Genomic DNA, 14,642 nt, shown 5'->3' with positions numbered 1-14,642 from the left:
AATGGTACACCTCCTTCCCATATACCTCCCCTCCTCAAATGACATAGATGCTCCCAGAAGCAAGAAAAAAACCAGCATCAGGTTCTGAGTATTTATTTCAGGTAATGGTAGTCTCCAGGGGAAGACTGGAGAAAAGATAGGCATGGCTGTCCACCCTCAGCAAATCACAGCATCACGTGAGACTACTCAGACCTGCTGCTGCCCACTGAGGAGGGGCCTGTTCTCACCAATGGGGCAAGAGCGGAAGACCCGGGGCAGCCGCAGCCAATGAGTGCTACCATGTGGCAGCTGGGGAACCGGGAGAGCTGAGCCCTGCTTCAGAAGTCTTTGCCTGAAATTGGGAGAAGAAGGCAGAAACTGATTAGCAATGGACAAGGGAAGCCTATCTGTGCTTCTCCAAAACAGAGGCCCCCGGTTTACTTGACCTTGATCCTAGCTCCCTCCCATTCTCACCAACAAGTTTCATCTTGTCTTGTTTTTATGGTAACCTCTGTCCATTCCCCTCTTACCCTACAAGCTTCCCGGCTATGAGGACCTTGGCATTCTAGGCCTGAGGATCTGCCCTTCTCACATATGGGCAGAGGACTCAGGTCACCCAATTTCCTCCACTCTTTTTATTTTTTTTTTAAGATTTTTATTTATTTGATAGAGAGATCACAAGTAGATGGAGAGGCAGGCAGAGAGAGGGGGAAGCAGGCTCCCTGCTGAGCAGAGAGCCCGATGCAAGGCTCGATCCTAGGACCCTGAGATCATGACCTGAGCTGAAGGCAGAGGCCTAACCCACTGAGCCACCCAGGCACCCCAGTTTACTCCACTCTTGATATTATTTTTTTTAAGATTTTATTTATTTATTTGACAGAGAGAGATCACAAGTAGGCAGAGAGGCAGGCAGAGAGATAGGGAGAAGCAGGCTCCCCGCTGAGCAGAGAGCCCGATGTGGGGCTTGATCCAAGAACCCTGGGATCATGACCTGAGCCAAAGGCAGAGGCTTAACCCACTGAGCCACCCAGGTGCCCCCACTCTTGATATTATTAATAACAATAGTCATCAGTATCATCACTTATTATACTCCTGCTTCAGAGCTGGGTGCTTTACCCACATTATCTCTAATCCTTACAACAGTCCCTTATGGCAGATACTAGTTTTCCTACTTATTAGAGGCTCAGAGATGTTAAGCTACTTTCCCAAGGTCCCTCCAGCCAGACTACAGCCCAGGTCCATTTAACTTCCAAGTTTGGGCTCTTTCCTTGGATACCATGCTTCTTCAAAAGAAGTGGTGGTTTCTTCTCCTCTTGAGGAAAAATGAGTAGTGGTAATAAGGGATAAGGGGGGTGTGAACTAGACAGTGGGACCCTCACCTATATATCAGAGATACAAGCACCGTAGCCATCAACACCAGCAAGATGCCCACAAACAGGGGAGCCTGTCCAAGTCCTGCTTCTTGACCTGTGAGCAGAATCCCAGGCTTCAGTTAGCGTCTGCTCCCTGCCACATAGCCTCTGCCCATTCCCCGTCTTCATCCTAACTCTTGTCCAGGTACCTACCAGGCATTACAAGCTGGGTGCTGACCATTGCCAGACTGTTGGCATCGGCCAAAGACACATTGAGGCAGTAGGTCCCTGAGCCACCCTTCAGGACTTGGTGTAAAACCAGCTGGCAGGCGGGGCTGGGTGGCACAGGCTGACAGAGCCGCTGGGCAGGGGGCCGGCAGCCTGGTGAGGAGATGTCCATGCAAGCTTCCTTGGGCAGCCTGCAAGAGGTGTCCAGCTTAAGTCAGGGCAACTGGGAAGGAGCACTAGACACCAGAGAGCAATGCAACAGTCAACCTAAGAGTTCTCAGGACAACTAGTGGAACACTCACCCTCCTTGGCAAGAAACTGTCAGCTCAAATGCATCCCCTTCGCTGGATGGCACAGCCTGCAGGATCTCAGCTCTCTCAATACCCCCTGCAAAGTTGCAAGGTTTAGGTCTGGGATGCCTCTACCAGGCCTCTCCAAAGGCCCACAGAGAGGAGAACCCTAGGCCTGCTTCCCCAATCCCATCCCTGCCTTCAAAAGAAAAACCCTGGGATTTGAGTGTTCTTGTCCCAGTGAGTAACTCCCTCCAAGGTATGCTTCCACTGGCCGGCCTTAGGCAGTACACACCTCCCTCCACCAGGCCCCAAAGCAGTCAAGACTCACGGACAATGTCCAGGGTGAGCGAAAAGGAGCCGTATCGATATAGAACACAATCCAGGGGGGTCTGTCGCTTTGCCAGGATTAAGGTAGCTGCATCATCCAGCAGGGGACTCTGGGAACCTGGCAGGAGAGGATTGAAGAAGAGACAAATGACTCACCTGGAAGTAGAGGCCACACAGGCATTTTTCTAGGTAGACCCAGAGCTGGTGGATCCTGACTTGGAATCAGACAAGACCTGGAAAACCTTATTTTAAAGATAAGGAAACTAGAGCCCAGAAGGAGGAATGGGCACCCTAGAGTCACACAGTTAGGAGTAGAGTTGGAGTTTTAAGAAATCCCAAATGTTTCTCTCCCCCCACATTGTGCTGGGTCCTTGGCTAGACACGACACAAGTGCCACCCTGTCACGCCTACCTTTTCAGCGTTCCTACCACAATTTCAGGTTGACCTGCTTTAGGATAGAATCCAGGGATGGGAAATGGTGCCAGAATCTAAGACAGAATATTATGCATTTATACTTGCACAGAAAAGTGAGATCCAATTATTATGTAAATGACCACGGTGTGTTCCCTGGCCTTCTCCTCAGGAAATAGCTCTCCTCAGGGACAGAGAAGGAGCAAGCACTTGCTCCATGGCCCAGGGGAAGACCCTGGTTTCCTGAACTCCAGATCTATTCCATGTTACTAAGAGGGACTTGAGGGCCGAAAACTATGGGAGCTCCGAAGAGCTTTGAGCTCTTCAGAGTAGTGACAAATGCCCCACCCCAATGAACCTTATTCACACTGGCCCTCTTACCTGTAATACCTTCCGTAGACACGAAGGGGTTGGCATCTGGACCCTCAGGCTCAGGTGTGGGCATCTCTCCAGCTGTGGGCTCCACCGACTCTTTCGTTGTTACCTGTGCAGCTGTGGTTCCAGAGTGCTCTGCGGTTGACCCTTCACGGGTTGTACCTACAGTCTCTGCAAGTGTGGTACCTGTGACCTCTGAGCTTGGCACCTGCTCAGCTGTAGTACCTGTGCCCTCTGTGCTTGACACCTGTACGAGTGTAGTGACCTCCGTGGTCGGCATCTGCACAGCTGTGGTTCTGGAAGGCTCCGAAGTTGGCACCTGACTACGTGTAGTACTTCTGACTTCTGCAGTAGGCACGTGCCCAGCTGTGGTGCCAGGGGCCTCTGCGGTTGGCATGTGCCCATCTGTGGTGACTGGAACTGGGGAGGAGCCACAGGATGTGAGAGGAATGGCAGCCTGCAGCACCACCTGGGCAGTGATTGGGCCGGACTCTAGGTAAGTGTGAGTGACCACAAGGGCCCGAGAGATCAGGGTCCCAGTATGGTCTCCAAAGTCCCAGGTGTAGGAGAGGTCGGCCCCGGACAAATAACCACTGGGGTCATGGAGCTGGAGGGCAAAGGTCAAAGGATGATTTCTCAGGAAGTGCTTGTTCCCTCCATCCAAGGCCTGCAGCTGGGACACACTCACGGAGAAGGGCACCTGGTCTGGGATTGGAGCCAGAAAAGGTGAGAACTAGACCTGGGCCACAGCTGCTTTCACAGCCACACCCTCCAACTCAAGCTGACTGGACCTTCACTGGCTCCAAGCCCCACATTCTTCCGCCCACGTCTTCCTGGCTCTGCCCCTTTAAGGTTACACACCATTTCCCCTTTCCCCATTCTATTTTCCCCTTTCCCTTCTCTCCTTTCCAGTCAGGCCAGGCCTCCCCATCTTTTACCTCCTTACAACTGGCTCTGCCCCTTCCTGAATCCTTACCCGTAATGGTGAAGGCTGAGCAGGAGTGAGCAAGGGGCACGTAGCTCTGGGACTCCCTGCGGTGGTAGACAGTCACTTCCATGGTATGTGTGCCCAGCATTGCCTTGCCTGTCACAATGCTCAGTCCTGACACTGGGCCCCCCAGAACTTGCCAGTATTGGCCTGTGGTTTTTGAAAAGAAAAGCAGGGGTTGGGGAGGTACTGATCAAAGGCAACGGAGGGGAAGGATTAGAGACAGGACATCAGAGAAGGAAGGTCAAGTAATCTATTAAGTATGGTTATTTCAGATAGTATTTGGAAGGTTGTCCTATGAGGGTCAGGAAAGGAATCCTGGTAAGGGGCTCCATGGGATTGGACAATAATTGGGGAAGGGCCCCCAGAAACAATTATAGAGAGTTGGAGGGGGCTAGGTGCTATAGAAGAGGAAAGAGCCATGGGGGCAATGAAGATTAGGGAAACTCACAGAGCAAAATGAAACGGGATCAGGTAGGAAGAGGTGAATCCAAGTATGGATGAGACTCACCCCAGGTCTTCCAGACATAAACAAAGCTTCTTGTCTGAGACCAAGGGCCAGATGGGCAGGCCCTCCCATCAGGGAAGATGCAGGCATCGTCAGGTACCTGGGGATACACTGGCTGTCCTCTCCACACCTGGCTCCCTGAAGGGTAGATACAAGAGTCATCCTTGAAACCTGGCATTCCTTTCTATACATCAAAACCCCTACCAGGGCTCCCAGAGGGGGGCTGTGGGAATACTCCTTAGCTACATAGTATGTTCCCTTTGCTATCACCCATTTGGGGTGGTAGCAGAAAGAATGGAAACTGGAATTAAAGATCCATATGTACTCAATGACAGACAGAGGAAAGAGACTGGAATATCATATATCAACATGTTTACAGTGGTTTGCCCTAGCTAGTGGGATAAAAACAATAAGAGCATCAGCTAACACTTACTGGGCCTCACCTTAGCCTAGGGTAGGTATTATGCTCAATTCTTTATATATTATCACATTTTAATCCTTACAACAAATGTTCAAGGTGGGTATCCTTGTATCCCCATTGTACAGAGAAGGCAATGGAAACACAGAACAGTTAAGTAACTTGCCCAGGGAAACATACTATTTATAAATTTAAATCTATGTCTGTCTAAACTCTAGGTCCACTGGGCCTTTTGTCCCCAATTTTGCATACTATATATATTTTTTTGCTTTATCTGTGTTTTTAAATTTTTTTTCTACAATGAATATTATAGAATATGTATATAATTTGCTAAAAAACAAAAAGTAGGGGGAAGGGGGACACTCCTTGAGCTCACGGGGGACGCCAACCAATCTGAGCCCTTGGAATAAGGGCCTGGAGTAGAGAGGTACTCACCATTGATGATGGTGTTGTTGGCCCAGACGACCTGCCCATCTGGTAGCACCTTTTGGCTTTCGGGGAAGTGCAGCACAATAGAGAAGGATGCATTTGCCCCAACCAGTGTAGGCCCATCATTACTGACCTTCAAGGACACTTGGCCACCTGGGAAGGACTAGCTGCATTAGCTGGGACTCCTTGGTTTTTCCTCCCCTTATACCTTTCCCCTTCCCATCTTCCCAAGCTCCATTCAACCCATATCTTGCTCCTCTCGGCATCCCATGCCCCCCTGGAAATTGCCAATTTCCCACCTCTCCAGCAGTCAGGCCTCTGTATTTCTGCCCACTCTGGATACAGCTGCCTGTTCCAGGCTTTAGTTGTAAGCTGCCTTGGGACACCAAGCCAGTCCTGGTTTCTGGGTCCTGTAAAGAAGGTACCATGAAGGCTCTAGGTTCACCCCTCAGTCCCTTGTCAGGGGATTTTATTTTATTTTATTTTTTTAAAGATTTTATTTATTTATTTGACAAATACAGATCACAAGTAGGCAGAGAGGCAGGCAGAGAGAGAGAGAGGAGGAAGCAGGCTCCCTGCTGAGCAGAGAACCCGATGTGGGGCTCGATCCCAGGACCCTGGAATCATGACCCAAGCCAAAGGCAGAGGCTTTAACCCACTGAGCCACCCAGGCGGCCCTGTCAGGGGATTTTAAATTACTGAATAGCCACCATGTACCACTCACTATGCTAGGTACAAAGGACTTAAGAAATGAATAAGATACGGCCCTGGAGGGATTCAAGACATGTCCATACAATTCTAATAATTCAAGGCACTGCTTAATATGAGCCATAACAGACATGCACAAAGTGCAACAAAACAACAGACTAAAGAGATTGGTTCCACTCTGGCAGATTGGGAAAGACCACTGGAGTGAGGAGTTGGCCTGTGGGATAGAGCACTCTGGGCAGAAGGACCAGCACAAGAGGATGCATGGAGGCATGATAGAAACTTCCCGTGTGGTTGATACACACTGTAAGAGATGAGGCCAAGAAGACAAGTAAAGGCCCTGAGTACCAAGCAAAAGAATTTGGCCTTTATTCTGTAGGGTAGGCCACAGCAAGAGATTGTGTTTGTTTCATTGAGACATAATTCCTATAGCATAAAATTTACCCTTCAGAAGCCTTTTGAATATGACCAGATCTGTGTTTTTGAAGGACCGCCATGGCAAGCATTGTAGAGGATGGATCAGAGGCAGGCAGAATTTCGGAGTGGGGACCAAGCAGACAAAATTATAACTGACCAAGAGAGAGGGCTGAGAAAAAAGGACATGATCTGATATGATCATATTTCAGGCTTCTCCTACCCATTTGATTTAGCGATGGCATGGGCATCTGAGCTCCCTCATATGATATGAAAAAAGGATCTAGGGGCACCTGGGTGGCTCAGTGGGTTAAGGCCTCTGCCTTTGGCTCAGGTCATGATCTCAGGGTCCTGGGATTGAGCCCTGCATCGGGCTCTCTGCTCGGCAGGGAGCCTGCTTCCCCCTCTCTCTGCCTCCCTCTCTGCCTCCTTGTGATCTCTGTCAAATAAATAAATAAAATCTTTTTTAAAAAAAAGGATCTATATACGCCTCACCCAGGTACAACAACTATCAACATCTTGCCACATTTGCTTTATCTGTCCTTTGTTGTTTTTGTTTGTTTATTTGTTGGCTAAAGTACTTAGAAGCAAACTGCAGACATCTTGTTATTTTAACTCTACAATTTCAGTACGTATCTGTAAAAAATATGAACATTTTCTTAAATAAGCACAATGTCTTTTCACAATGGACAACATTATAGAACCCAATTCATATAAAATTTCATGAATATCTAAAAATATCTTATGATTGAAAAACCAGTATCCAAAAAGTAAGCACAATCTTTTAAGAGGCTCAGGTAGACAGGTATGAACAGAATGTTTCCAGAATACATTAAGGAAATAGTAAAGAAAAAGACTTGAAACTGCAGCATAGAAGAGGGAAGTCAGATCAAGGAGAACCTCCCAAAAGTCTGGAGACCAAGGATCTAGAGAGACAAAGGGGAGAGTGGGATATGATATCTATATTTTAGCACAGGAGAAACTATCTTCACTCCATTTCTAATGTGTACTGGAAACCTAGCTGAGTCTGCGGGGGGCGGGGAGGGCGTCTAGAATCATCTAATTGAGCATCTCACCACTAGAGTAAGAGAATCATAAGATATCCCATTCTTTCTTCACTCCCAACCCTCCCTCCTCAGAGCAGCACGGGACATTCCAGACCCTCTCACCACCCCCACCCCCACGCCTTGCTCCTGTCACGAGGCCCCAATCCCCCAGAGCCTTTTCATGTGATGCTCAGCTGAGACCCCTCTGTCTGTCTCTTCCAGCCCTAGAACAAAAGCATGAGCTGTGTTCACCCATCCCCATCCCAAAGAGGGGAGGTGGTACCTCCTTACCTTTTCTATCCAATGCCATATTCTTTTAGTCCTCACCCTATCCCAAGTTCCTGAGTCATTCCCTAAGTCTTCCATGTATTCCCTTTTGAAGCCCCTGCTCCAGCTCATTGTCCAGGGAGCCTCAGAATTAGGGCCACAATGACCCACTATCCTTTTGCCCTTCCAAGCAGATGGGATTATTTTCAAGCTCAGTCCCAAATCTCCGCATAGTGAGGGAGCTCAGATGCCCATGCCATCGCTAAATCAAATGGGTAGAAGAAGCCTGAAATATTGCTGTTATCTCCCATGAGGAGGGGAAAAACCAGAGCAGGTGTGCAACCACAAATTCACACTTGTTCATGTCCACACACCCCACACTCACCTTCTGTGGCCCCCACAGCCAGAAAAGAACTCATCACAGCCATAAAGAGAAGGCATTTTCTCAGCACCAGACTCATCTTGTTCTTTCTTCCAGCAACGAAAGACACCGAGGGGCTGGGACAAGCCCCTATATAGGAGAGGGGTGCTCATTTGCATAGCCCTTCCTCCTCTCCCTCCAGAAGAAGCTTGGGAGGGGCAGGAGGACCAGAGAAAGGCAGAACTGACAAGGGATCCTGGTCACTGGACATCCGCTACTCAATGACAGTTTTTGGTTTCACTAGGTCACACCCTTCTTGACTGGGAAATCGGAAATAATTGGTGGAAGGTCAACTATGTAACATGTATCCGACACATAAAATTCATCATAGGCTAGTGAATCAATCTAGTTTTTGAGTCAAGCCAGGAAACCTCTCAGAAACAGAGGCCCTGCATCCCAAAACAGAGACAGAATAAGCTGGGTAAAAGAGGCGGGATGAACATCTTTGAGGCCCAGAAAACCCACACAACAAGATTCCTAGCTTCCTGCTATTAAAACAGAGCTTCTGGGTCAGGTGGAATTTAATCTTAGGACGAGACACATTTTCCCTAGGGTTGGTGAAACGGCAAATTAGAGATCAGGAAATCCCTACAGATTCAGAAACAGGTGAGAAACTCGACTTCAAACCAGGTACTTGGAAAAAGACATTTAGCTTCCCCACCGAGACAGAAACTTGTGTTAAGTAGCCTCAGAACTAAACTTGCGTGAGGTGGAGTCATCTGCGGCGGCTAGGGCGCTGGACTCACCCTCCGCTCTGACGCTAACCAATAGGAAGGGTTAGGGGCGGAGCTAGGGAAACGCGGGAAGGAGGGGCGGGGCCTCTGGTGGCGGTAGGGAACTGGAGGGGAGGCGGCAACATTGTTTCAAGTTGGACAAATTGACAAGAGCGAGAGATACACTCCGTTCCATCCCGACCTGGGGCCGCAGAGCTGGGCGGGTTTCCCCCTCCTCCACTCCCCGAGAGCCGGGGCCCGCCTTTTGCAGGGTTCCCAGGCCCCAGCTCCAGGGCCGGGCTGACCCGACTCGCTAGCGCTTCATGGAGAACTTCCAAAAAGTGGAAAAGATCGGAGAGGGCACGTACGGAGTTGTGTACAAAGCCAAAAACAAGGTGACGGGAGAAGTGGTGGCGCTTAAAAAAATCCGCCTGGACACGTGAGTGGCCTCTGTACCCGGGACTCCTCTAACTCGGGAGCTCCTTGAGTGCCCCCCGCCCCCACCCCAAGAGGCGGGTAGCCGTCCAAGGACCGGAAGGTAGCAGGGAGGGACTTCTTTTGAAGTGGAGAGGTGGGTTGGAGGACAGTGAAGGGTTTCCCTGTGGAGAGTATAGGGCACTGTAGAATCTACGGGAAACTTCTTCCCCAAAGCCGAGTGATGCCCCCAAATGTGCAGTCAGAAAGACTCAGAAAGAGGAAGGAGGCCTCAGAGATGGGGTCCAGGACTCTCCGTAGAGTTGGGTTTTGTGGGAACCGGTGAAGAGCACCTTTCTGAATGAAGAGCCCTCCTCACTGCCCCAGCCCCACCCTCATCTTAGAATTCTCTACCTCTTTCAAAAGAATGGCAGTTGAACCTCACTGGCCCCTCTAGGGAGGCTGGGTGCTGCTACTCCTATTTTTTCCCAGTTACCTTCTCTCTTCTTGACCTCCACCAGAAGGCTTTACTTACCTACCCCTGGGAAAAGAAGAAATAATGACCTTAACGTATCCAAAAACCACTCCCTGTCCACCCATGAATTAACTCCTACAGCACCCTTTCTCTTTTCTCACTTTCCTAGGGGATGCTGGGGTGGTCTCTCATTGGGAGGAAAAGAATGACTGGGCTGGGGGGAAAGGAGTATTTGTAACCACATTCCTATCTCTGCTTTCTCAACCTCTCCAAGTGAGACGGAGGGTGTACCCAGTACTGCTATACGAGAGATCTCTCTGCTTAAGGAGCTTAACCACCCTAACATTGTCAAGTAAGTATACACCTAGAAAGTGCTCTGACAGTGAAGGAGAATGTGCTCTGTCTGTGTAGCCTGGGTATTACTCTAACTCACCTCCATTCCTGGACCTCCCTTACCTAGGCTGCTGGATGTCATCCACACGGAAAACAAACTCTACCTGGTTTTTGAGTTTCTGCATCAGGATCTGAAGAAATTTATGGATGCCTCTGCTTTGACTGGCATTCCTCTTCCCCTCATCAAGGTAATCCTTCTCATCAACTCCTCCCCAACATGGGCAAGTTTTGTGGGTACTGAAAGGGGGCAATTCAGACAGTGATGATTTTTAATCTTGGCTTCCTTCCCAGCCCTCATCCCCCTACACACACACACACCTTTCTTTTGTGGCTCTTTCACTGCTCATTATGCTTATTAACCCCTGGGCTGGTCAGGAGAATCAAAGAAGTTGAAACTCTAGTGAGTCAACTAGATGCACAGGTGGAAAGTCAGATGAAACTCCGATAAATGGGATGAGGGCACTTGGTAGATTCCTCCAAGAAGCCCTTCCATTTGTTTGGTAAGAGAAATATTCAGTGAATCACTGCTGTCTGTTCTAGGGCTGGGTTCTTTACTCCCTGAGCTACTTTCAGTCTGTCAACAAGCATTTATTCAATGCACATTGAGCACATTCAATGTGCTAGGCACAGGATATGGAAAAGAGATGCAAAACTAAATAAGACCTGGTCCTTGTCTTCACTGGAAGGGCCTCTCACTCCATGGGGAGATACAGTTTATAAACATGTCATTATAATCCAGTACAGTAAAAGGCTGTAGTTAAGCTTTGCAGTCAGAGAGTAGACCCTAATAGCTCACTGTGGTAGAGAAACAAAGTCCTCTCTCTCTTCTTTGTCAGAGCTATCTGTTCCAGCTGCTCCAGGGCCTAGCCTTCTGTCATTCTCATCGGGTTCTGCACCGAGACCTCAAACCTCAGAATCTGCTTATCAATGCAGAGGGGGCCATCAAGCTAGCAGACTTTGGACTAGCCAGAGCCTTTGGAGTCCCTGTTCGTACTTACACCCACGAGGTGAGACCCTCTCTGCATTTCTTCTCTGAACTTCTGGGAGGTGTTAACAAGGACATTCACAAAATTACTAAACCTACCTGGCCAGCAGTTTCTCTCTCCACTAGATGGAAAGTATCTCTGGCACCCCAAGAAGTTTTAGAGTATGCACTGAGTTCATACTGTGGGGCTAATTGCGCTTTGATAGGTACCAAGCCAGGAAAGCTGGATGGCACACTATTAAAATTATGACCGCTTGTCTCAAGTTTTCCAGGAGGGTTGCAAATTGTGGGTTCAGAAAATATGGTCCTCAGAGTCCTGGGCGAGGCTAACTCTGGTCCAAGAAGTTGTATGTAGTCATTTAATGAGGGGAAGTCAGAAATATGGGAAGGATGAAGGGAAAGAGAGTTAGCAGAGTAACACTGAGGAGCTGAGATATGGGAATCACCATGCCCTGTGCACCACCCCTCCTCTTCCTGCTCTTGTCCCCAGGTGGTGACCCTGTGGTACCGAGCACCTGAAATCCTTCTGGGCTGCAAGTACTACTCCACAGCTGTAGATATCTGGAGTCTGGGCTGCATCTTTGCTGAGATGGTATGGAGGCAAGCCCAAGTTCCACCCAGCTCACTCTTCCCCATATTTAAGAACACCAGAACTATTTCTCTGCCTAGACCCGTGGCCCTTCTGTTATCATAGGACTTCTTTCTCTAGAGTAGCACCAAGGCGGGTAGGGGGGAAAGGACAGGACTGTTGTCCCTGATGTCAACCACAATGTTGGTACAGCCTCAGACGGCCTTAGCCCTCAATACACATCTCCTATCGACAAATTGAGCTAAATCTGTAGCTGTTTTAGCTTTAGTTTGCATTTATTTGGGAGAATGAGTACCTACCATTCGGTGCCTCCTTCATTTGGCCTGTAGACCTTATTGTAGGGTTCCAGGAATACAGCGAAACCAACTGTATTCACCTTATCCATACTGTTTATTTAAACTACAAACTTAAATCATGTCCCCCTCGACTTCTGGCTCTTCAGAATAAAGGATCCCCAAGACCTAGCCTTTTATAGGAGCTTTTGTCCCCTTTAATATAACAGTGGAGTGGGCTGCATTTTCAAATCAAATCAGCAATTTGTTTTATGGTCCTTTATTTGGGTTGTAACTGGGGGCTTAGAGACCATTAGCCTGTATATAAAATATGCATTTATCCCCCAGTACATTACCTTACAATTGCCCATATTCCTCTCTCAATTCATCAAAAAATATTTGTTAAGCACCTAGTGTGTACCCAGCACCAGGGTAGGTGCTGTGGGGAACACAGAAGAAATGGAAGACACAGTCTCTGCCCGCTGTGCTCCTATCTAGAAGTGGCTGCATCACAAGGAGGGGGGATGACCGCAGTGTCTACCCCACACCCCGTGAGTGGCTTGGGATCCCTTTGCTACATGTCAGTGGCACCCCAGACATTCACCCCCTCCCAGCCCCACCCAGCCTTGGGGATCTGCAAAGGCATGGTTGGGGGAAGGAAGGAGGGGGCGAGGAGAGAGATGAAGGGACTTCATTGTCTCAAGCTCTGTGTGACTGACCCCATGAAAGGCCCTGGGGAGGGAGTCATGGGGCCCTGCTGACCTTCCACTGCCTGTGGGAACCTCCATTGCACAGGGAGCAGCTTTGACTGATGTCAGTGCGGGTCTTGGCCTTTTCTCTTTCCCCATTTTCAGGTGACCCGCCGGGCCTTATTCCCTGGAGATTCTGAAATTGACCAACTTTTCCGGATCTTTCGGACTCTGGGGACCCCAGATGAAGTGGTTTGGCCAGGAGTTACTTCTATGCCTGATTATAAGCCAAGTTTCCCCAAGTGGGCCCGGCAGGATTTTAGCAAAGTTGTTCCTCCCTTGGATGAAGATGGACGGAGCTTGCTATCGGTGAGAGTTGGGGATGGGCACCCATTTCCTCTCATTTACTCCCCTAGGGCAGGTTTTTTTCCAGGATGAAGGAAGATGAGACCCTGGACTCTGAGTCTTGGCATTTCCCTAGCCCCTGCTTCTCTCTCTCCCTATTGGCACACCCATTCAAATATAGGGAGGAGGGAATTGGGTGAAAGGAATCTGGTTTCCTGATTTCTTGGAACACCTGCTGCCCATTTAGTCCACTGTCATATCACTGAAGTCAGCATACATCTCTCCCTCCAGCAAATGCTGCACTACGACCCCAACAAGCGGATTTCGGCAAAGGCAGCTCTGGCTCACCCTTTCTTCCAGGATGTGACCAAGCCAGTACCCCACCTTCGACTCTGATGTCTTTCCTCCAGCCCCTACCCCAAGTCTCACCCTCTCCTCCAGAGGGCCCTCATTTGGCTTGGCCCTGGGCTATTTGCCCTCTGTTCTGGTCTGGCTGCCTTCATACCCACCTCCCCCTCTTAGCCAGTCAACTCGGGATATAAGGGGTAGAGGGGAGAAACAGGTGAAAATGAAAGGAAGCTTCAGTATTAGATGCACTTAAGTCCCTCCACCACCCTCTCCCCCTCCTCTTAGTCATTGCTGAGGAGGGCTGGTATTTAAAAAAAAAAAAAAAGGACTAACTCTTTCTCTCGCCCCACCCCCCACATAGGGTTTGCCATCCCAATCTCTGAAAGCCCTGAAATTATTATTTCCTGTGTTTAAGATGACAGACACACCAATCCTTCTGCGGCCACTGTGTAAGACCAACTGATAGCAGAGGACCTAAGTTGGAACTTTTGAAAACCAAGCAAAACAAAAACATAGGGAGGGCCCTGTTTTAAAGAATTAGGTTAAAAAATAGACCAGCCAGTTTATACCCTAGTTATAGTGTTTCATCTCACCTAACGGTCTAGGAGACTCAAGACTCCCAGTCTCTGTAGCCCTGATGGGACTACAGTAGAAATGATTGCCCCTAGTCCCCCTATCTGTCCCTCCTATGGGCAAGAGGTGTCTAGGAAGCTCTAGGACAGGGACTGTGCTTTACCATGGCCTTATGAGGCAAGGAAAAGTTGTCTGAATGTTTCTCTTCCTTTTAAGATTCTTAGTTCTTAATGTCCTAGGTCCCATCTTCCTCTGAAGGCCAACCCCCACGGGAGTGGAAATTAGGGTTTAGACATCATTTTGGGAATGCTGACACTTTTTTAGGGCTGGGACTGAATGAGGGCATTGGGAAAATTTTTTTCTTTAAAAGAAGGATGAACAATTATATTTATATTTCCTTCAGGTTATAGTCGTTTTTTAAGTGGGAATGGGTGGATGTGTTGCCATGTGCACCTTGGGATTTTGTAATGCAAATGTTTAAAAAAGAGTATTTTTTCCTTTTTATGGTTTTGTCTCTCTTCTCCCACCTCTTCAAGTGTTCTTGCTATTAACGTTATTTGTAATTTAGTTTGTAATCATTAAAAACAAAAGTTCCTAGTTTTATAGTTTATCACTTTCCTCCTTTAATTACATATTTATTTACCGAAAGAATGATGTGAGAGAGAGAATATGAATGTGTATA

General features: G+C 48.5%; 2 protein-coding genes across 8 annotated transcripts; one reads left to right on the top strand and one right to left on the bottom strand.

Annotated features, from left to right (window-relative positions):
* Positions 1-53: 53 nt before the first annotated feature.
* Positions 54-8,204, bottom strand: LOC111160134 (premelanosome protein). 2 transcript variants are annotated; one of them, XM_022522976.1, is made up of 12 exons: positions 8,129-8,204; positions 5,608-5,718; positions 5,315-5,461; positions 4,465-4,599; positions 3,942-4,103; positions 3,191-3,670; positions 2,972-3,082; positions 2,181-2,297; positions 1,862-1,946; positions 1,545-1,750; positions 1,359-1,446; positions 54-331 (listed from the first exon to the last, which is right to left on the bottom strand). In XM_022522976.1, the coding sequence occupies exons 1-12, from the start codon at positions 8,202-8,204 to the stop codon at positions 187-189; spliced, it is 1,863 nt and encodes a 620-aa protein (XP_022378684.1). In that variant the 3' UTR covers positions 54-186. The 2 variants fall into 2 exon arrangements, with proteins under 2 accessions (XP_022378684.1, XP_022378685.1); XM_022522977.1 differs by lacking the exons at positions 5,315-5,461; positions 5,608-5,718 and having other exon boundaries at positions 2,972-3,670.
* A 762-nt stretch (positions 8,205-8,966) lies between these two features.
* LOC111160135 (cyclin dependent kinase 2) lies at positions 8,967-13,695 on the top strand. Of its 6 annotated transcripts, XM_022522979.1 has the most exons (8): positions 8,986-9,316; positions 10,041-10,118; positions 10,227-10,347; positions 10,996-11,166; positions 11,635-11,736; positions 12,413-12,556; positions 12,860-13,063; positions 13,331-13,695. In XM_022522979.1, the coding sequence occupies exons 1-8, from the start codon at positions 9,201-9,203 to the stop codon at positions 13,433-13,435; spliced, it is 1,041 nt and encodes a 346-aa protein (XP_022378687.1). In that variant the 5' UTR covers positions 8,986-9,200; the 3' UTR covers positions 13,436-13,695. The 6 variants fall into 6 exon arrangements, with proteins under 6 accessions (XP_022378689.1, XP_022378687.1, XP_022378691.1 ...); XM_022522981.1 differs by lacking the exon at positions 12,413-12,556 and having other exon boundaries at positions 8,967-9,316; XM_022522983.1 differs by lacking the exons at positions 10,996-11,166; positions 12,413-12,556.
* The last annotated feature ends 947 nt before the right edge of the window (positions 13,696-14,642 follow it).

The sequence above is a fragment of the Enhydra lutris genome, unplaced genomic scaffold (assembly GCF_002288905.1).
Source record: "Enhydra lutris kenyoni isolate GAN:26980312 unplaced genomic scaffold, ASM228890v2 scaffoldscaffold74, whole genome shotgun sequence".
In the NCBI taxonomy this organism is placed as follows: Eukaryota; Metazoa; Chordata; class Mammalia; order Carnivora; family Mustelidae; genus Enhydra; species Enhydra lutris.
Note: the sequence above shows the minus strand (reverse complement) of the source record. Positions and strands in the feature narration are given on the sequence as shown.